Source organism: Camelina sativa, chromosome 20, assembly GCF_030686135.1.
Source record: "Camelina sativa cultivar CO46 ecotype springtype chromosome 20, ASM3068613v1".
In the NCBI taxonomy this organism is placed as follows: domain Eukaryota; kingdom Viridiplantae; phylum Streptophyta; class Magnoliopsida; order Brassicales; family Brassicaceae; genus Camelina; species Camelina sativa.
Window position 1 is genome coordinate 5640425 of NC_141899.1, and position 22367 is coordinate 5662791.

General features: G+C 34.4%; 4 protein-coding genes and 2 long non-coding RNA genes across 7 annotated transcripts; 2 read left to right on the top strand and 4 right to left on the bottom strand.

Moving 5' to 3' along the window:
• Window positions 1–1271: 1271 nt before the first annotated feature.
• LOC104769590 (cycloartenol-C-24-methyltransferase) lies at window positions 1272–4422 on the bottom strand. The gene is made up of 14 exons (XM_010493843.3): window positions 4373–4422; window positions 4167–4274; window positions 3535–3601; window positions 3265–3338; window positions 3061–3145; window positions 2928–2983; window positions 2727–2781; window positions 2576–2623; window positions 2375–2458; window positions 2173–2289; window positions 2002–2085; window positions 1790–1915; window positions 1590–1687; window positions 1272–1505 (listed from the first exon to the last, which is right to left on the bottom strand). The coding sequence occupies exons 2-14, from the start codon at window positions 4229–4231 to the stop codon at window positions 1454–1456; spliced, it is 1011 nt and encodes a 336-aa protein (XP_010492145.1). The 5' UTR covers window positions 4232–4274; window positions 4373–4422; the 3' UTR covers window positions 1272–1453.
• A 242-nt stretch (window positions 4423–4664) lies between these two features.
• LOC104769592 (uncharacterized) lies at window positions 4665–6336 on the top strand. Its single transcript, XM_010493845.3, has 4 exons — window positions 4665–5434; window positions 5525–5602; window positions 5696–5795; window positions 5871–6336. The coding sequence occupies exons 1-4, from the start codon at window positions 5168–5170 to the stop codon at window positions 6224–6226; spliced, it is 801 nt and encodes a 266-aa protein (XP_010492147.2). The 5' UTR covers window positions 4665–5167; the 3' UTR covers window positions 6227–6336.
• LOC104769591 (RNA polymerase sigma factor sigD, chloroplastic) lies at window positions 6322–8186 on the bottom strand. Of its 2 annotated transcripts, none has more exons than XR_015592498.1 (4): window positions 7528–8186; window positions 7088–7450; window positions 6710–6924; window positions 6322–6633 (listed from the first exon to the last, which is right to left on the bottom strand). XR_015592498.1 is itself a non-coding variant. In XM_010493844.3 (4 exons), exons 1-4 carry the CDS (start codon window positions 7939–7941, stop codon window positions 6346–6348), a joined length of 1266 nt encoding a protein of 421 aa, XP_010492146.1. In that variant the 5' UTR covers window positions 7942–8095; the 3' UTR covers window positions 6322–6345. The 2 variants fall into 2 exon arrangements, 1 of the variants encoding a protein (XP_010492146.1); XM_010493844.3 differs by having other exon boundaries at window positions 6710–6910; window positions 7528–8095.
• Window positions 8187–8414: 228 nt separating this feature from the next.
• Window positions 8415–9181, bottom strand: LOC147918488 (uncharacterized). Its single transcript, XR_015592129.1, has 3 exons — window positions 8940–9181; window positions 8696–8797; window positions 8415–8530 (listed from the first exon to the last, which is right to left on the bottom strand). It is a non-coding gene; the product is annotated as an uncharacterized LOC147918488 (long non-coding RNA).
• Window positions 9182–9959: 778 nt separating this feature from the next.
• Window positions 9960–11055, bottom strand: LOC147918489 (uncharacterized). The gene is made up of 5 exons (XR_015592130.1): window positions 10779–11055; window positions 10635–10696; window positions 10358–10436; window positions 10198–10263; window positions 9960–10027 (listed from the first exon to the last, which is right to left on the bottom strand). It is a non-coding gene; the product is annotated as an uncharacterized LOC147918489 (long non-coding RNA).
• A 6498-nt stretch (window positions 11056–17553) lies between these two features.
• LOC104769593 (protein ZINC INDUCED FACILITATOR 1) lies at window positions 17554–21866 on the top strand. The gene is made up of 18 exons (XM_010493846.3): window positions 17554–17845; window positions 17938–18161; window positions 18368–18408; window positions 18526–18586; window positions 18687–18789; window positions 18872–18974; window positions 19069–19122; window positions 19201–19263; window positions 19441–19490; window positions 19581–19656; window positions 19776–19985; window positions 20546–20633; window positions 20791–20876; window positions 20974–21081; window positions 21225–21269; window positions 21364–21452; window positions 21537–21580; window positions 21665–21866. The coding sequence occupies exons 2-18, from the start codon at window positions 18014–18016 to the stop codon at window positions 21757–21759; spliced, it is 1464 nt and encodes a 487-aa protein (XP_010492148.1). The 5' UTR covers window positions 17554–17845; window positions 17938–18013; the 3' UTR covers window positions 21760–21866.
• The last annotated feature ends 501 nt before the right edge of the window (window positions 21867–22367 follow it).

A 22367-nucleotide genomic window follows, 5' to 3' on the forward strand; every position in this document is an offset into this window, starting at 1 on the left:
AGAATACTACTACTATGGAACGCGTGTCTTAAACGCGCTTACGTACACGTCTATCTCTTTCTGTATTAATTACCAATTATTATTATATGGCATTCCATGATTGCACCATCTTTATCATAATAGTTACTCCCTCTGTCTCACAAAGATTGATATTTTGGGATATATTTTTGTCCCACAAATATTGATGTTTTGCAAACTTCAAGAAGTAATCATTTAAAATATTAAAATTTTTGAATTGTTATTGGTTTATATTTTCTCTCTCTACCAAAAAGTAATTATAAATTAATTAACAAATAAAAACTAAAAATTTTCTTAATATGTGTGAAAGTCTCAAAACATCAATCTTCATGAGACAGAGGGAGTATTTTTTTAGAATTTTCACCAAAATTAAAAAAAAAAAATTATATTAATATTCCCTCCGTTTCAATATATAAGATGTTTTGAAAAAGTTTTTTTGTTCATAATATAGGATATTTTCAAGTTTCTATGCAACTTTAAGATTAGTTTAATATTTTATATTATGCAGTATTGTTTCTGATTGGTTGAACTTGTTAAAAGTAAAGACTTCCTAATCTGCTGCTTTAGTTAAAACATCATATATTTTAAAACAGAGCTGAGTATTCCTTTTACTACTCATTTACTCATATATTTCTCACATTTGTCATTCAAGTGCATGTATATATTTAATTATTTATTATAAAAATAAAAATATTTTAGTATTTGATTTTAAGAATAAAAATACATTAAATACACTAAAGAAATTATCATTTGTGATAGAAGAAAAAATTATAGAACATCAACCTTTATGACACAAAAGGAGTATCTTTTATCAAGCCTGAATAGTCAAGTCTTAAGCTACTACTAATTGGTCAACCTTGCTTGGTTAGGCCCAAAACCTGTTATATGTACCTATTTATGATTTGGGATTTTTCTTTTTTGTAGTGATTTTAACATGGTTGAATCCTACTTTTGAGAGGTTTGTGATTCTTCCATGCACTTTCCAAATTATTCCAAGTCTTTTTTTTGCTCTTGGTTTGAATTAATGGATGTCTCAACGATGATCATCAGGAATCAGGATATTGAAAATGAAAAAGATCCAGATTCTAAATCCGATCCGTCGTAACCCCTTTTTTTGAATCATGACAGAAAACGACAAATAAAAAGAAAGTTTCTGATGAGATCTAAAGAGAAAGGAAAGAAAGATGAAATATTCCAAGATAAATCTTGCGCATGTGCACATGAACACGTGAGTGCGTGACATGTTTACCAAAGATCCAAAGTAACCAATTTATGAAATAAAGAAGATGCAACAAGGTTTTTTTGTTCCTTTTATATAATCTAAGAGACACCAAAACACTGCAAACAAATTGAGATGAAAACATAGAAATATAACAAAGCATTCAGAAAGTTGTCACTTCACTTCACCTACGTTGAGACCATTCCTCTCAACCTCTCACTCTGGCTTCCGGGCCAAGAAGAAATACATTGGCGTGAATATCTCTCTCCTGTGAAAACACATTAATCCATTAAGAAGTTAAGTATAAGTTGGGATCTAATATTAATCTTGAGATGTATATAAGTTCTCTCACCTTCCACCGTCTACTAACCCTTCCGCGGCCTGCTCCAGGAAATTTGAGACCCTCTGGCTTCCTTGAGGTGCTAGTCTCATGTATTCAAGGACCTTCACCTACACCCATAAATTACAATGACAAGTTCAGTTCGGATTTATAAATGACAACCAATAGTTGATGAGATTTGGAAGATGATGACTCAGAGCAAGTTTTTTTACCATGTTTTTGGTTATGAATCGTCCAACAGCTGTCAAGCGGAAGCTACTGAGCGAGAAATGGTTTTTGTCCAGAGGTAGGTACCATGGGACAGGCGAGTCCTTGGCTAGATCATTTTCCCATATTACCTTTATCCAACGCAGACACGAAAGTAGTACTTAGATGTTGATGTGTTTGTAAATAGAGAGGATACTGTATGTAATCAGACACTTACTTCAAAACCGGCCTGCTTCAGAGCTTCGAGGCATTTTGTAGTCAGTCTAATGTCAGGCAGACCATCTCCAATCTCTATCTCTCCCTGCAAAGTGGTGTCTTTGTTTGAATTCATGTTGATAATAGCAGCACAGATAAATAACAAGGATAGATGCAAGGGTTTACAGTAAACCTTTATTTTCTGATGTTCCGCGTTAGCAGGGTCAAATGCATCAGTCATGCACCACTCATAGGCAGCAAAACACTGACCGGGCTTCAGCACTCTGTAGATCTCTTTGTAGCATCCATACTGTAGTTGAGATCATAGTGATGAAATCATAACGCATATAAAATGCAGGTAAACAACACAAATAGCTATTTAGAATTTCACATACTGCATCAGGAGCGTGGCAGGTTGCTTCAATCGCATAAACTGCATCAAAGCTGTTTTCAGGGAATGGCATCTTCATGAAGTCAGCCTGCAAGATTAACAAATGACAACCTTCATCAAGTTTCCCCTTGCAAAGTGTTTTCTTATCAACACCACGATTTGCAACTTATGTAGTTAATACAAGAACTATAAAAATTCAACCGACCTTGACAAAGTCACATGTCTTGTCGACACCTGCAAGTCGGTTTAGTTCCTGTAAAGAAAAGAAAAGGATGCCACTATGAATCTTAAAAGAACAAGAAGACAAGAAATCATGACAGGAAATGCATCATCTTTCACAATTTTGGATACGTTACCTTGCCTCTGGTGATCTGGTATTCATTATTGTTGATCCCGGTCACAGATGAATTGCTGCAGCAGAGCAAACACAAACACACTTCAAAATTTACATATGTCCCTAAATCCTAAGTCCTAACCGTAAAAAATCTATTTCAAAACTGATGTAAGGTAGAAGTATGTAAGAGAGTGTGTGCTTTTGGTATGTGAAGTTATTTTACCTGAATCGTGCAATTTCTCTCAGTGGTCCACCAATTCCACATCCTACATCCAGTACCTACTCAAAAGCATAAAGAAATGAGCTTATGATGCCAAAGGGTTCAATTTTTCGGCCCATAGTGAAGGTTATCAGACCTTCTGTCCTGGTTTTATGCCAAGCTGAAGAGCAAGAAAGTGCTCATGACGTTTAATACTCTCTTTGAGTGATTCTCCGTTCCACCTACAAACCCCAAAAAAAACTCATGCTAATCAATATATACAACAAGAAAAAGAAAAGTCAAGAAAGAAAAGTTTATTTTGAAACAGACTTGTGGAGAACTGAAATGTCAAGAATTATACCTGTGAGCAAAATGGAAGGATTCTCCCCATCCATACTCATAAAAGCTAGTAGCAAGGTCATAGTACTTATTAACCTGAAACATATTGATATTAGGAATATTCGTTCCCACATGCAATGATTTGTTTATACACTAATGATGAGCACATCACATTCAAAGGAGAGAAATGCATGAAATTGTATTCATCTCACATGTACCAAGAGAGACATAACTATTAAAAGGTGGTGAAAATTTCACAAAAATGTAAAAAAAACCTATATGATGAATTTACCATGTCAGTGTAATTAGCTTTTCTCTCTTCCTCGTTTCCTCCATGGAAGACATGGTATTGCTCATACCTGAATCACACCGAATCACTAAGAAATTAATATAAGGTCCATCAACCAAAATAGGCCAGACAGGAAATTTTCAGATGATGCATATTAGATAAGAGTGATAATAACAGGAGTAAACAATTTATAAAAAAAAAAAAAAAAAACTTCAATATAGAGGTAGTAATAAGTCAATGACAAAAAAGAAAGGTCAGGGCCCTAGAGAACGTGACATACATTAGTGAAATTACACGTCAAAAAGAGCTTTTAAAGATCCAAAAAAAAAACTTGGGACCATATCTCTCTCACAAGTCATATTTTCGGACTGCTGTATTGAAAACTCAGTTCCGTGACAAGAAAAAATAAAACAGAGGCGAAATCCAAGAATTGGTCCCAAAAGATTTAAGAAGAGAAACGTATGTCAAACAGCTAAACGTAGTTTCCAAAAAAATGGAGAAAAAAAAAAAGAAGAAGATACAACGAAATAGGCCAATAGAACGAGAGATCATTATTATGCATGAGAAGAAGAAAAAAAACGCCAATTGTAAAGTGAATCGGGATAACGAAATTAACGAGAGGGAGGACGATATACTTTTCGACGGCGGTGAGAACATCGGATTTATCGATCTTGCCACCAAGATTCGAAGCGAGATCCATAGCAACAACAGCCTTGGGGATATTATGCAACAACGGACGAGATCTGCAAAAAAAGAAAAAGCGAGATGGAATCAGAATACGGATCAAGTAGGAAAGAAGAATCTGAATCGCAAAAAAAAAAAAAAAAACATTGTTACTTACGAGGAGAGAGAGCGAGAGATGATGATGATGATGAATTAGAGAAGGCACCACCTGACTGTGCTGGCTGGCTTAAGTTTATATTAGCAGTAGTAGAGGAAGAGAGAGTGGTGGGAGAGAGGTCACACAAGTCACAAAACACACAAGCCGTCAATACCAGCGTGGCACAGTGTGTATAGATTAATTTACCATTATATCCTCTCTCCAGTTGCCTAACTATAAATCGATCTATCTATAGTCTATCTATATACTGTAAACGTACAGGTATATTCATCAAAATGTTATTAATTTATTATGCCCCACTAACTCAAATCTTAATCATCCGAACTTCAGTATTAATTTATTCTATAAAACCTTATACTGTTTAAATTAAATCTCACCAACCACAAACCGGCGTGACACTCGGAGTGGTTTAATATTTTTAAACGGATCTAGATCAACGATTGAATCTACCTACTACTAGTCCAATTTTCACTGATACTTAGTTTTATTTATTTTTGCCACCGTAATTATTTTAGTATATAGATTCTGATCAAATATTTCTCACTATTTTACATTTAAGATGAAACTTAAGGTAGGTTTAGGCACAAACACTTTGGAATTTATATAATGCACGAATTGACTGTTTTGGTTTAAAATTAATAAAGAAACAAAAAAAATAATAAAATACAACTTCATCTACACACCACATATTTCTCTCCCGCCTAATCCTCCGCGTTCCCCACCGACGACGTACTGATCTTTTCTTCTACTCTACTTGTGCCTCCGCCTCCTTTGTTTAGACAATCACTTTACCTAATGGCTCTCTCTTCGTTAATCTCCGCCACTCCGCTCTCTGTTTCCGTCCCGAGATATCTAGTAGTGAAATTACCCACGCGCCGCCGTTTCCACTTGCCGTTAGCAACTCTTGGCTCATCATCGTCTCCGGAGTCATCGGCATCGGCTCCTACCTCAATCCCCGTCAACGGTACCACGTTGACCAGTTCTTATGGAACAACAACAACTCCCAAGGACAACAGCCCATTTGCTCAGTTCTTTCGTTCCACCGAAGCCAACGTTGAGAGGGTAAACTCATTGATTCAAAACCTTCTATATTTATCAGAGACTTTGGAGTGTTTCGTTTTTTTGATGTATCTGTGTGTGTGGATGGAGCAGATTATATTTGATTTCCGGTTCTTGGCGCTTTTGGCTGTAGGAGGTTCGTTGGCTGGTTCGCTACTCTGCTTCCTCAATGTAAACAACTTCGTGGTTTAGTTTTAGTCTGTAATGTTTTTGCTTCACATATGTAGTACTAATGTAATGAGAGTCTAATGACTCAATATGTAGGGGTGTGTCTACATCGTGGAGGCATATAAAGTCTACTGGACTAACTGTTCCAAAGGCATCCACACAGGCCAGATGGTTTTACGCCTGGTCGAAGCTATTGGTAAAACTGATTGCTAATATATGATATAAGCCGGTCTGTTTCCTCAAAAATACTCATACATAGTGTGATTTGCAGATGTTTATCTGGCTGGGACAGTTATGTTAATATTTAGTATGGGTTTGTATGGACTCTTCATCAGTCACTCGCCTCATGATGTCGCTCCGGAATCCGATCGTGCACTTCAAAACTCTTCTCTCTTTGGAATGTTTGCCATGAAGGAGAGACCGAAGTGGATGAAGATCAGCTCATTGGATGAGCTGAAAACCAAAGTTGGACATGTTATTGTTATGATTCTTCTAGTGAAGATGTTCGAGAGAAGCAAGATGGTTACCATCGCCACTGGTCTCGATTTGCTCAGTTATTCCGTTTGCATCTTCTTGTCCTCTGCTTCACTCTATATTCTCCATAATCTCCATAAAGGAGAGCAGTAATAAAAACCTTTTGTAATTCGTTTTCTCCATTTGTACAGTATAACCCAAATCCAATATGTGTTTTTAGTTGTAATTGCTATATATATATATTAATATTTTGGAACAACCAAGTATTTGCTTTATTCACTAGAGGAATAGTATATTTTCAAATCATTCACGTTATGTACATTTCGTAGCTTCTTCAAAGCAATGCCATTGATTTGCCTCACCCTCTCTCTTGAAAGCTTCAACGACTTGCCAATCTCTTCAAAGGACATTGGAGTCTCTCCGTTGAGCCCAAAGTAGAGTCCCAATACTCGAGATTCTCTCGCGGTGAGACTTCCCAAAAGCTGCTCAATCTCATGCTTGATGTGTTCTCTTTTCACCATCTCCTCTGGCCTTGTTTCATCCGGTCCACGTACAATCTCCTGAACATGAGAAATAAATCAGTCCAAATTCTCTATCTCTCTACTTTGCATTTTCATGGAAATTTTTTTGAAGTACCTGCAATGTCATGCGGCCATTTTGAGACGCGACTCTGTCCAAAGAAACAGGAGATCTGCTCCGCTCCACAGCAAGTCTAACCGCTGATACATGGATGTTGAGGTGCTCTGCAATCTCATCACAGCTAGGTTGCCGCCTTAGTTTTCTGGTTAAAATATTACTAGCTTCTGCAACTTTTGCTGTCATCTCCCACATGCTTCCCTACACACAACAAACTAAAACGATGTATTCACTAATTACTTCACTTCCCAGAACAAAGAGCATCCTATTAGAGTTTACTTTTTCTATGTATAGAAATAGTACTATGGTTGATGCATATATCTAACAAACATATTCATCTCTTAATCCAATCAAAATGTGAGAGGTTTGGGGACTCACCGGCAATTTAACAAGTCTAGACTTGTGTGCAATAGCCCTTAGGATGGCTTGTTTGATCCACCAGTAGACATAAGTTGAAAGTTTGTAGCCACGGTCAGGATCAAATCTCTCAGCTCCTCGTAGAAGCCCTATGCTTCCTTCTTGAATCAGATCTTGCAGATTCAACCCTTTCCCTTGGTACCCTGTTGCAATAGAGACTACAAGCCTACGGTAACACCGTGTAATCTTTTCTCTAGCTTCTTTTCTTCTGCATAATATTTCATTTGCACTACGCTTCTTCTTCCCTTTGCCACTTGACAATAGAACTGATACCATTTGGTTCTCTTCAATACTTGTTCCCAAATTTTCAAGTTTTGCTCCTTCCTGTAGAAAAAGGTACAGTTACCAAAAAAGCTAAAGAAAGTTTAAAATCTTTCCATTGGGTAATTAAAGATATATACCTTGAGGTACAAGCAAAGCTGAACCTCCTCTAAACGACTCAAAAAACCAGATCGTGAAGCTCCAACAACAGGAACACTAATCGTCTCTGTTTCTGCTTCTTCCGTGCCAGCATTTTCATCTTCTTCAGCATCCAAACGCTCGAAACCTCCTCTTCTTCTCCTCCTTCTCTTCCTCCTTTTCTCTGATTGAGTACCCCATTTCTCAGGTTTGATCATGACGGAGCTCTCAGCAGCTGCTCTATCTAGCGTGGCCTCACCGCAAAACAGAGGAGTAGTAAGCTTTATGGAAAAAGGGGATGATGATAAAGAAGGAGAAGGTTGGCATTGGTGAGTAGTTCTGAGTAAAGGAGAAATAGTAGGGAGAGGAGGAGAGGGACACATAGTAGCGGTGGCAGTGGTGGGTATCGTCGCCATGGATGATGAGCTGAAGAGCTTCACACACCTTAGATTTTTTCTATTTTTATCTATCTTCTTTTTGGTCCAATGGATGGAAGCAGAGAAGATAATTCTTTCTTGGGTTACTACTTATCATCATAGAGCCTCTGTGTGTCATATCAGTTATCCGCAATTAAAATTTGGGTGGAGTTGGTTTATTAGGGAATTTGGTGAGAAATGCCACTTTCACAATTAAAGTTTTCAGAAATGCCAGTTTCATTATTGTCTTTTCCATTATGCCATTTTCTATTTATATGCCACAAGAACAAAAGACCATATTACCCTTTAAACTAAAAAAATGAGAAAAAATATATATATTGACTTTAGGCGTGTGATTTGAAACAAATAAAAATGTTGATGATGTGATTGTTTTGTACGTATGACAAAGGAGCATTAATGCAAGATTTTTTCCTCTTTAATTAAGCTATATTAGAGTAATTGTCATTGTTCAGCATTAAACCTAAACACATCTGGAAAAAAAAAGAAATGAAGTCGGTGGAGTTCTTTGGTGCAGTAACATTGTTGACCTCCAGAGTTGACCATTGTCACGCTGAATATTTTCGGATCTCTGCGATGGACAACAGACGATGGACTTATTGTTTGAAAATAAAAGTTGGTCCTTATAAAACTTAATAGACAACATGGCTCGATAGACAAAAAGTAAGCATACTATGTTCCATAAATAAAAATGAATTGGACTAAACAATGATAAAACTAGTCCATAGAGAAGTACCTTGTTTATGCAGTAACATTGTTGTCCTCCACTAGTTCACCAATGTCATGCTGAACAAATTTTGACATGTGCGATGGACAACACACATGTGAGTTCGATGGACTTAAAAGTTTTAAAACAAAAATGGTCCATTAGGAACTCAATAGACAACATGGTCAGATAGAGAAGAAGTAAACCTATTGTGGGGTAGAAATGAAAATACAGTGGACTTAACAATGATCAAAACTGGTCCATAGAGACATACCTTCTTTGTGCAGTAACATTGTTGTCCTCGGCGATGGACAAAACATATGTGAGTTTGATGGACTTATAGTTTTTAAACAAAAATTGGGAACTTAATAGACTAAATAGTTGTATAGACAAAAAGTAAGCGTACGATGGACCAGAAATGTAGTGGATTAAACAAAGATAAACTTGTCTGTGAAGACATACCTTCTTTGTGCAATAACATTGTTGTCCTCCGGGACTTCACCAATGTTAGTCATAACATCTTTAGACCTGTGTGATAGACAACAAAATATTTAGTGTGATGGACTTAATGTTTTAAACTGAAAATTGGTCCATCAAGGATAGACAAAAAGTAAGCGTACGATGTACTGACTAAACAAAGATAGACTTGTCTGTAAAGACATACCTTCTTTGTGCAATAACATTGTTGTCCTCCAGGGCTTCACCAATGTTAGTCAGAACATCTTTAGACCTGTGCGATAGACAACAAAATTTTAGTGTGATGGACTTAATGTGTTAACTGAAAATTGGTCCATCAAGGATAGACAAAAAGTAAGCGTACGATGGACCAAAAATGTAGTGGACTAAACAAAGATAAACTTGTCCGTCAAGACATACCTTCTTTGTGCAATAACATTTTTGTCCTCCGGGACTTCACCAATGTTAGTCAGAACATCTTTAGACCTGTGTGATAGACAACAAAATGTTAGTGTGATGGACTTAATGTTTTAAACTGAAAATTGGTCCATCAAGGATATCGATAGACAAAAAGTCAGCGTACGATGTTCTGACTAAACAAAGATAGACTTGTCTGTAAAGACATACCTTCTTTGTGCAATAACATTGTTGTCCTCCGGGGCTTCACCAATGTTAGTCAGAACATCTTTAGACCTGTGCGATAGACAACAAAATATTAGTGTGATGGATTTAATGTGTTAAACTGAAAATTGGTCCATCAAGGATAGACAAAAAGTAAGCGTATGATGGACCAAAAATGTAGTGGACTAAACAAAGATAAACTTGTCCGTCAAGACATACCTTCTTTGTGCAATAACATTTTTGTCCTCCGGGACTTCACCAATATTAGTCAGAACATCTTTAGACCTGTGTGATAGACAACAAATTAGTGTGATGGACTTAATGTTTTAAACTGAAAATTTGTCCATCAGAAATTTAATAGACAACAATGTTAGATAGACAAAAGGTAAGCATACTCAGGTCCACAAATGAAAATACAATTGGCCAACAAGATAAAAACAAGTCCATAGAGATACCTTCTTTGGTCAGTCATATTGTTGTCCTACGGGAGTTCATCAATGTCAAACTAGGCGTCTTCATAGCTGTATAATGAACAACAACCATGTTACTAGAAAGTGCCATGATGGACAAAAAAAAAGTAAGCTTAGTTTCCATTGTGAAAGCATCAGGACTTACCTAGTTGGAGTATGGGCAAGTATGACATCCTCAAGTCTATCAACTAAAAAATTTGTGGTCCACGAAGCAGATCTTGTCACTAAAAACACCAATGACAAAATATTGTAAGAAACAAAATTATGTTAGGACAAATTCATGTTTGGCCGTTGAATCTGTTCTACCAGAAGCAAAACAAGTTTGCTATAGGATAAGTAAATCAAAGGACAAATTTTGTCCGCCAGCGAAAGTATATCTAGTCCAGTAAATAGGTCTAAGGACAAGTTTTCAGTGGACAAACCTGGTTGGGTGTTAGATCTGGTCCTTCGGAGATTCACCATGCGTGTGTTTGGGGTCGCAAAACTTAGGGTCAGAAGATGAGAGAAAAATACTTTAAACACCGAAATCAGAAAACCTAAAATAGCAAAATAGTTGTCTATCATACCTAGCGTCGGCATATACTCTGGAAGTAGACAACACTCGTTGGTCATCTCTGGTGGAGGTAGGCAGATCAGACGAAAGATATGGAAGCAGAATTTTTTGAATGAAGTATTTATGAATAGTAGGTTGATGGTCCATTACATGCGGCCGGCGGAACGAAAGAGATGGAAATTTGTCGCCAGAATGTAGAAAGCGATTGAGATGGAAGAAGATGATCTTGTGTTGGAGGAAGATGAGCAGTCTGGGATCGAATCTAGGTTTGTGTGTTTTTGTTTAGTGATGAGAGATTTAATTCTTTAATTATTTCTCTATTTTATATAACTCTCCATAAAAAAAAAAGATTTAGATTACAAAATAAAGAGGGTATAAGAGTCATTTAAATAGAGGGTTATGGCAGGCCGGATAAGGGTTTTTAGTAAGTGGCATAATCAACAAAGTTTGGTACTGTATATGGCATAAATGATAATTTTCTCTTTCTTTTTTCTTTTTTTTCCTCTTTTATTTTTTTTTCCCTTTTGACAAAATTTGGAATACACAATTAATTTTAAAGAAAAACAAAAATGAAAGTCATATGTACTATGAAGTCTATGATGATGTTTATATGCAAACCCAAAATGCAATTGTTTTCGGACCCATAAGAAAAGGCCCAATAAAATTGGGATCATAGCTTGCGAATGTGTGATGATGTCACATGTACTAAGCAAGTGTCACTGTCTGTGATGACCCCACGTGCAGGAGGGTGGGAGCAGCGCGCTGTAGTGAAGTGTGTGGGCAACACGCGTTGCTCTCTCAATCCTCGTGATTTTTTATGGTGGGTTCCTCCTAATACCGCTGACGTGGAACTGTCCACACGCACAGTCACAGAGTACTTTTGGCCTCTTTCTGCGGCAGCACAAAGTACACAAACACAAGGAGGAGTCAATTATGACCACCACTAAAACTATAGAATTAGCCATTAACAAAACAAAAAAGAATAAAAATCAGTATTAAATTAGAGATATATGGAATTGGTAATAATTTTTATTAAAAAAAAAAAAGGATTTGGTAATATTAAGAAAAAGGCAGCATATTCGTATGAGTCTCAAAGCACTCAGGACATCAAACATTGAACGTCATATTCTGCATTTATTAAAATCAGTATACTTTTTTTCAAAACAGTCTGTACGGCCATTTCAATGGCATTTAGGACGTCAACTTCGACATTTATACTTATTAATAAAGTAATCATTGTTGGTTATCCAATCATCAAAACTATCTCTATACTAGTGTTTTTGTTTTTGTTTTTGTTTTTTTTAATAAAAATGTGTTTCAGTTTTGATTCCAAAGCTTTGGAATCAATACAGTCGACGATGTTATCTTACTTGCTTTCTAATTTTATCCAGATATCTAGAATTACGAAACACTACTATCTTATCTACCTTTTGCTTAAATGATTTACACTTTTAAATAACTATTGTTTATGATTCTCAACAATAAAGTTGTTTTTTCCCCGAGTATAAAAGTAGTACTAAAGAATCTGCTGCTTTAATTTTGATGATTAGGTAGTAATCCGTGCTACAGCACGAGACAAATATTTCAAATAAATTTTAAATTCATAAAATGAGTAATAATTATATTTACTTTAGAATGGGAATGCACGTCCCGTCCCGTCCCATCTCCACATGTTCCAACCCATCTTCTCTCGTCTCGTCTCGTCTTATCCCATCTCGTCTCGTCTCATTTCATATCGTCTCGTCTCGTCCCATATCTATCCAATTTTTTTTGTCTTACGTTCGTTCTCTTTTAAATAATTATCCATTAGACAATGTTTATTAAAAGAGATTGGGTAAAAATTAGATGGGATACCAAATTTCTCGTTGAATATTTTTTTTGTTAGTTAGTTGAAACTATCCAAATAATTATAGTTTTAAAAAAGTATATAATTGTTTTCAAAAATACCAAATTTTCAAAGTGCTCGTTCCAAAGTGGTTAATTAACTGTCGCATAATAAATTCTTATCCAAATTAGTGAAAGCTTGACACTTGAATTTTTCTACCAGTATTTTTTGATTTTGTACTTTTATCTAAAATTTCTTTTCCTTTTTTAAAAAAAATTGTTCAATATATTGATTTTTACTATTTGAATTACCTGTTTCAGTTTACATATACTATTTCTTGTCTTAATACCATAAATATACAGAAAATTTTCTCAAAATTTAATTATTATTTCTTTAAGTATATGTAGTAAATTAAATTAAATTAATTTAATTATTAGTTTTTGGCTAGGTAGTAATCCGTGCTACAGCACGGGACACAATATTCAAGTGTTGACTAAGAATTATATTAATCCAGGTTTTGTAGCAAAGTTGTGTTGTTTTCATGTGATTATTTTTAAAATAAACCTAAACGTATTTACTTTGGAATAGGAAATACGTCCTTTCATGTCCCATCTCCTCACATCCGAACTCATCCCCTCTCGTCTCATCTCATCCCGTCTCGTCTAGTCCCGTCTCGTCCCGTATCAATCATAATTTTTCGTCTTATGTTCGTTCTTTTTTAAATTATTACTCGCTACACAATGTTTACTAAAAGAGATTGGGTAAAAAATAAAAATGGGATACCAGAGTTTTTCTTTGAATATTTTTTTATTTAGTTAGTTGAAATTATCAAAAAAATTATAATTTTCAAAAACTATATATCTGTTTTCAAAAATACCAAAATTTTAAAATTGCCTGTTCCAAAATAATTAGTTACATGTCGCATCCATATCAAAATTAGTGAAAACTTAACATTTGAATTTATATACTTATATTTTTTAATTTCCTATTTTTATCTAAAATTTATGACACTTTTTCTAAAAAAATTGTTCAATATATTGGTTCTCATTATGTGAATTACCCGTTTCAGTTTACATATTATTTCTCGTCTTAATACCATAAATAGAATGGACCTTTTCTCAAAATTTAGTTATTATTTTTTAAAGTATATGCACTTAATTAGTAAATTCAATTACTTAAAAACACACTGGTAAAACATATATTCAGACAAATAATAAACGCTTTTAGGTTGTAAAATTTTAATTGTATAATATTAGAATTTTCCAAAAAAAATACTTGGCCACTCTTTTACGGTGTTTTGTCAATATTTTAGTGTATACGTAGAATATCGCTACTCATACCAAAAATAAACATGATCATCATCTTCATCACGTGGAAAATATTAATTTTTTACAATCCATCCATAATAATCAAGCAAAGCCCGCTTTTGTTGAAAATGTTAAAGTAATTTTTTAATGGGGTGTTAAATCTCGTCCAGTCCAGTCTCATCTCATCCCGTCTCGATCCATCCCGTTAGAAATTTTATGTCCAATAAATTTTTTCTTTTAAATAATTACATAGTAGGTAACATAAATTGTAAAGTTTAATGTTTGTTTTTAAATGGTTGAACAGTATAATTTTAATCTTAATAAAAATTCTTTAATAAATTTGGTTTTATACTTTAATTGACATATCTTATTATCATTTTAACATTGATATATTAAAATAAAAGATTTATATAGTTATTTGTTTAAATAATTGTAAGTTCAGTTTTAACGTATAAAAGTGATAAAATAATTAACCCGTTCTACAACAGTTTTCTATTAATGTTTTTAAAAATAATAATATCATAGAGATAAAACTTATTGTTGTCATATCTACAACTGAATTTTTCTTATTTTTTATTTCATATAATTACGTGATATTTAATGATATACATGTATAATTTTTAAACTAATCAAAATATTTCTCATAGTTTACTTAGGAGTGTTAAATCCAAATATCATATTTCAATTTAATTTTAGTTGGATTATTGCATGTATATAACCTAGACGTATCTATTTTAAAATTGGAAACATGTCTTGTCTTGTCCAGTATCTTCTCGTTTTGTCCCATCCCGTCCCATCTCTTGTTATCTTAATTTTTTGTATCCGGTAATATAATATGGTAATATACGGGTAAGAATTTTTGGTTGTAAATATATTTTAGAAAAATTTTGTTTTAATAAATTTATTAATTTTAAGTTGTAAAACTTATTGATCATGGATTTGCTGGATTATATTTATAGATATATTTATTTGGTATAATATTTATAATACAAAATTTTTGGTGTCACTCTTTTTGACATCTGAAAAATTGATGATCTGAAAATGAACTGTTAGAGAATCATACTTTTGTTTATTGACTCACTTGGTTATTAATTTGTTATGCGAATATATATATTTATTTGCTTACGATAGATACATGAACTAAAATTTAATAAGTTAATTTGTTACTACAGAAAATATTATTAATACCCAAGAGATAATAGGGGACAAATATTATTAGTGTTTATAGAACAAATGCACAGACACACTAAGCAGGAAGAAGATAAATTTATTGATAAATTTGCTTAATACATAGTTGACTAAATTTGATATATGATTGGAATGACCAAATTTTTGGCAGAAGTAACATCAAAGGCATCCGTCGCAATTACTATCGGGTGAACATTTGGTGTGACAAAGGTTGAAATAGTTATTTTCGCTCACGACTCACCTTAAATTTTTGGCTCCTCGACTCACACATCCCTGCTTCCACAGTAACAGCATACCTTAAAAATCATATAAACCATAATAATTTACTTTTTTATATATTATTATAATTAGCAAAAACTTTGTCGACGTTGTTGACGTTTTTTGTTGTTGTGGTCTTCATCTTTATCACCTCTCGGTATATTAGGCTTTTTCATGAATTTTGTCTGCTTATGTTCAAGAGAAATACAAAGAAAAAATAAAAAAGATATAACCTAAACAAAAAAAACTACCAACATAGTTTTAAATAGGAAATGAAACTTAATTACGTTTATGCTTTTTGTTGTCACCTCGTTTGCAATATTTGTTAAAATGTTGGGTTGCTTAGTTAGTTTGTACTTGCCAAATAAAATACTAAAACCACATGCATTCATATAAGATCATTAGAGTTATGTTTCTGTCTAACTATGAAAACATTTGTATATATATGTTTCGATAATTGAAACCGAACCTTTCTAACTCATGGTGTTGGATATTATAATATGGTTGGACCTCGACAGCAACCATTTACCATTTACCAAGTTACCTGCAGACACACAATAACATATTATTAAAGATAATCCGGACAATGTAAAATCATGAATATGTGCTAATGGTTGAATGTCATAACATACAATAAAAAAAAACTGATCTTACTCACCATTTTTTCACATTCGCATATAAGATCAACATCTGTAAATTGCTAATATGATATACGTGGAGTAGGAAGTAAATTGCGAATGTGAGCCGGTGATGGAAGAGTCAGGAATAGGAGAGTATATATAAATTTTTAAATAAGGAGTAGGTTTTCTAATTTTTTTCAATAATTTGCACACGCATTTAATCCAGTTTATCAAATTTGGAACTACTACCAAGTTAAGCGGGATTATGAAAATATATTTTGATAGGTAATTAATGAATTGATTGGATGCAAAGCTATACTACAACAGATTTCCCGAAATTTTAGAGGCATATGGAATCGAATATATATACCATTATAATTTGAGTAAATAGTCAACGTATATATATTGTTAGTTAAAGAATATCTTACGTATATGGAATGAAATCACTCATACGAATCAATCATGAAAATAGGATACGAATTTAATTTGAATAACAAATAAAAGAAAAATCTTATTTACTTTAAAACGTTAAAATATAGAAATTAAAAATGGGAAAGTAGGGAAATATTAGTAACAGCTTACTCAAAAATGCTTGAATCTGTTATGCCTGAAATTTCAGGAAGATAGCTAAATATGAATGATAAAACAACTAATCACGGAATCAGTTATATTCGGGATTTTGAAATTATATACATTCCTATATTTTTGTAAGAAACTCAGATATCAAGATCAAATTTAAAGGTAATATTATGGGAATATGGTAATTTAAATTATATTTGGAAGCATACATAGAAACTATAATATTCATGTTTTGGAAGCATATATGGCAAGTGCTATATTTGATCTGTGTAATCTGCTTATTTGTGGAAATAAGATTTTCTCACTAATTCTTAAAAAAATCGTAGTGAAATTACTATTGGAAACAGCAAAAATTGCAGCTAAGGTGCATTGAACTTGGCACCTTCCAAAATATACCAATATGCTATTAGAATTTTCTTAGCAAAATACACAATGTATTGCTTTTATTTATTATTTAGACGTAAAAAAACCATTTTAAAAGATCCAACCCGAGATCTGCGTGTTTATCCGTTTAGGATATAAACAAAATTTCGTTTTTACCCTTAATGAAGATATATTATTTGGTTATAACTCCAATGGCATACTCTTGTAATTTTTTACAAAACAAAGATTTAGTCCATAAACTGTGTTTCAAAATAATAGTAGGGATGTCTTTTCCCCTAACGAGACAAGTTAAAAATTATCGAAATAACATTATAGTATAATACACACACACGTGAAGGAATTGGATTTGGTAAAATGAGATAAACCATAGCAAAGCCTGAAAGAAAGATAGATCGGTCGACAACATTGTTTAGTCTTTAAGTATTTGATTTGCGTCCCTCCACTTTCAGTTTGTCTGTTTCTTCCTGTCGGCATTATCACATGTGACCTCAAAAAAACATTCCTCCTACCCAATTTAAATATCTACAATTAAAACTCTTAAATACACAAAGATTACTTTTAATTAAAAAAAATAATATTTCAAAATTTGAAAATTAAATTTGTATTTTTTTTGAAAAAAATTAATTTGAGATGAGAGAAACTGATGATGGGGTAAAAAAAACAAAAATGTTGGTTAGGACTCCCGTGAACATGTGACGATGGGATTAGGATGACACTTGTGACCACCTTTTCTTTTTTTTTTGGCCCTTTTACATCCTCCACTCCAATATATATATATATATATAGAGACGTACACTGTATAATACTTAGTATACATGACTGTTGGTCTCTTTTAACTCGCACACGTCCCTGCTCCAGCAATTGCAATTGAGAGAGACGACGACGAGAGATTCTGTGTTTGTGTGTGTGTGTGTGTGTGGTACTCATTGTTCTTCCTTTCCTATTTTGATTTATATATTCCGTTACGATTTTTTATTAATTGATTCTGATTCCCTTTTTTTTTCTTTCTAGGTTCTGTAATTATTCGGACGTGATTTATTTTAATTGATTGATTGATTATTTGGAGTTGAATCGGAAAAAGGGAGAAATGGCGGAGGAGTACAAGGAAGCGTTGTTGGAGAATCACAAGTATCACGACGGATGCCCCGGGTGTAAGGTGGAGCAGATGAAACAGCTCCGCCGTGGTTATCCATACCTGGAGCTTTCTTTCGTTTGGATCATCGTCCTCTCCACTTGTAACCACCTTTTTCCTTCTCCTTTCTCTAATTCTCAATTAATTATTTAATGGTATTTTGAACTAGTTTAGAGAGGTTTACAGACTATGATTTTGCTGCTTAATCTTCTGTCTGAATCAAAAAAAATTGGCTAATTATTGTGAGAAACCTTTTCTTGTGTTGAAAGTAATGATTTCGTTATTATGCCTTGTCTCATTTGTTTGCAGCGCTGCCTATTTCTTCACTTTATCCTTTCCTCTATTATATGGTGAGTATTTTTCATTACAGAGTTTTTAAGAGGAGGCTATCATCATCATCATCATCATCATCATCATATATCATGAAGCTTAATTGAATATTATGCCTCCTTCATTTGTTTTCATAGATTGATGACTTTGGTGTTGCAAAGACGGAGAAAGATATCGGTTTCTATGCTGGATTTGTCGGTGAGAGAAGACACTCTTTTTTTTTTTTATTGTTCTGCACTGAATCTTCCTTATATCTCTCTATCTGTTTGTTCTAATTTGATTTCTGACTGCTTGGAAGGGTGCTCATTTATGCTTGGAAGAGCATTGACGTCGGTGTTTTGGGGAATTGTGGCTGATCGTTACGGAAGAAAACCGATTATACTCTTGGGAACTATCTCAATGTTTGTATCCTTGAAAACATAGTTTTTATTAATGCTCCCCCTGTTGGTCTTTAGATGACTGATTAAGGTTGTTTGTTTGCAGTGCGATCTTCAACGCTCTTTTTGGCTTGAGCGTAAACTTTTGGATGGCTATTGGCACTAGGTTTCTTCTTGGCAGTTTCAACTGTTTGCTTGGAACCATGAAGGTGATGACCACTTTGTTGCCACTATTATTGTTCTTTGCACCAGGTTGTCAGTTGCATTTTTCTGATATCCAATTGTCAATGTGAAAATTTTCAGGCATATGCGTCGGAGATATTTCGTGATGAATATCAAGCCACAGCAATGTCAGCTGTAAGCTTCTCTCCGTCATTTGTTTTAATATGATTTTAACTGTTGGTGTCATGACGTTTGTAACTTAACTTATTTCAGGTTAGTACTGCCTGGGGAATTGGACTGATCATTGGCCCTGCTCTAGGAGGGTTTTTGGCACAGGTAAAGTGATCACATCCACAAGTTTTTTATTTTTCAGTAGCATTCCAAAACCTTGCCATTTGTTATGTTCTAAATGCTTGAAGCTTATCTTGTGTCCATCTCTTTCGCCTACGTATTGATTCATATTTAGCTTTTCTAGCATTCTAATTTATGTTTTTCAATCTTCTCCAAAATTAGCCGGCAGACAAATATCCCAATGTGTTCTCCCAAGAATCCATTTTTGGCAGGTGTACATTCTTTCTTACTCCTCTGTTAAGAGTTTAGTAGAATGGATATAATAGAATCTCATGAAATAAATATACGAATTGCAAATGCAGATTTCGGTATGCGTTGCCTTGCTTTACGATATCAGCTTTTGCATTGCTTGTGACAGTATTGTGCTGCTTCATTCCGGTACTCTATTTTCTTCAAACTCCTACTTAGAACCTTGTATTTATTGGTGATTCTTCTTTATTAATATATATTTCGCACAGAGTTCACCCACTATAGCCTCTTTCTCTTTTCTCTGGTAGGAAACATTGCACAATCATAAGCAGGACAGCACATCACATGATGAATCCTACGAAATACTTGAAGATGGATCTCATGAATCCACTGCTTCTACCGGGAAGGCAGGAAAAAACGATAGAAAAGCTTCTCAGTCTCTTTTGAAGAATTGGCCTCTAATGTCATCTATCTTTGTGTATTGTGTTCTGTGTCTGCATGATACTGCATACTCTGAGGTAAGTAGTTGAGCTAGAATTGTCTGCGTACTCTCTCATCTGCATGCCTTATTTAGTGGACTCAGTCAAGAATTAGTTTTCTACTGCTGAGCATTCAAATTCTATCATTTACTTTCTTGATGATATTGAAGATCTAGAATTTGGTGTCAAGGTTAGACGCTTTACATGTGTTTATCTGGAAGAATAAAAGTGAAGTGGACTACCTGTTTTTATTTTGTTTTTCTCTAGTGCGGTCTGTTGTATCTAGCCTAGTCTTTGCTTAGCAAACTGTAGCTGTTTTGACAGTTATGGTCCCAGCTGAGAGCAGTGGATTGAGTAGGGACTGATCGGAATGTGGGGTGCATTTTGGAAGTTTCTAGGTTTAATCTGGGTCCTTATCCCTTGGTTCTAGATTTTGCACGTTGATTCCATTGAAGAAACAGACAAGTATCTTACCAGATTTAAATTGATGGAACAGTATTAAGACTCCATGTTTTGTGAGATTAGAGCCTTTGCCACTTCACTGGACTGTTCTCTTTATCTGAACAAAGAAACTCATACCTTGTAATCTGACTATGCAGATATTTGCACTATGGGCTAACAGTCCAAGGAAATATGGAGGTCTGAGCTACTCAACCAATGATGTTGGTACAGTTCTTGCTATCTCAGGTATGCAGAACATCCTCGCTCTTGATGTCTTGTGTTTTAGGTGAAAGAACTTGTGGTTTATTTGAATCAGCATGAAAGTTAAGCAAAATCATATATAAGCAGAATTCTTACTAATGAAACTGAGACTAATTATTACTTCTCAACGTTTCTGCTTTAGGTCTCGGCCTATTCTTTTTTCAGGTTTTTGTTTATCCTTTCGCCGAGAAACTGCTAGGACCTGTACTGGTCACCCGATTTGCTGGGGTTAGTTGATATTCCCTTTATTGCTTCTCTGCAGATTATAGTGAACTTGAATACAACAAGTTAGAGATCGTTGTTCTGACAAGTTCTCTCGTTTCAGGCACTGATGATACCAATACAAATGAGTTATCCATTTATAGCAGATATGTCAGGTCTCAGTCTAAGCCTGATGTTAAATTGTGCATCAATCCTTATTAATGTGCTAAGTGTAAGTTAAGCAAATTCTAGTTCTGTTCTTTCTTTCTTATTTTTGTGTGTGTATTTAGGATAAATATACAGAAAACGAGATTATGTTAATATACTTCTCGTATATATCTCCAGCTGAATTGTTTTGTCTTTGTATATATAAAGGTGTCTGCCATAACCGGGTTGTTGATCCTGCAAAATAGAGCTGTGGTAAACAGACGTTCTTTCATCTTTTATAAACTGTGGAGAAATTTTAGTTGCGCTCTTCTAACTTTATATTTGTTTGAAACAACAAAAACAACAGGATCAGAGCCAAAGAGGGGCGGCTAATGGAATTGCTATGACTGCAATGTCTCTTTTTAAGACCGTTGGACCAGCTGGTGCTGGCATCTTGTAAGTGACATTTTTGGAATTTAACGAGCAAGTGTATTCAAAGAAGCAGTAATGTCTTAACTCACAAATCTCTATTGCTGGCAGATTTTCTTGGAGCGAGAGGCGACTAAACGCCGCATTTCTACCAGGTATCGCATTACTTCCCCCATTTAGCCTCTCTTTAGGATGTTCATAATACTTATGCTTAACACTAAGTTTGAAAACGCATGCAGGATCCCATATGGTGTTCTTTGTCCTGAATGTGATAGTTGTGGTCGGTGTAGCACTCACCTTCAAGCCATTTCTAATAACAACGGCTCGAAGATGAAAATTCATTTTGAATTGGTAAAGATAGGGAAATGTATTGGACTCGTTGATTCTTTTTAAATTCAGATTCGAAAGAAACCGTAATAAAATTTCACTAACCTTAGGATTTTTCAGCTTCTTTTTTTTCATTTTTTTTGGTCCTTTTGTTTTGCTTTGTCTTCATATTTTTCTACCAAGTACATACACAAAAAGATTAAACATCACCGCTTCCAAATTCATGTAATCCTGAAGTGATATATTAATCGGTTTACAAACCAATCTGTCCATATACGGCTTGAGCCTGAGAGGAACTTACTTGAGCCGTTGATTTATTTATTTTAACACAAACCGTGACACATTGTTTTCAATCATTTCATAGGTGTGTGATTAACAAACACACGTGAATAAAGTATTACTTGATGAATAATAAACAATTATTTTGGTTATTTTTACAAAAAAAGTATCTCAAGCTTTTGTAGTGCCGACCTCTCTTGTTAGCCTATCAGCAATGGGACCCTTGCAAAACAATACAGTATTGATTAATCTTTCTGTGGTCCGCTTTGGCTACTATTATAGTGTTCGGGCTTCGCAGCCTTTCCTAGTCAAACTTACCGTTTCGGCGCTGCCGGA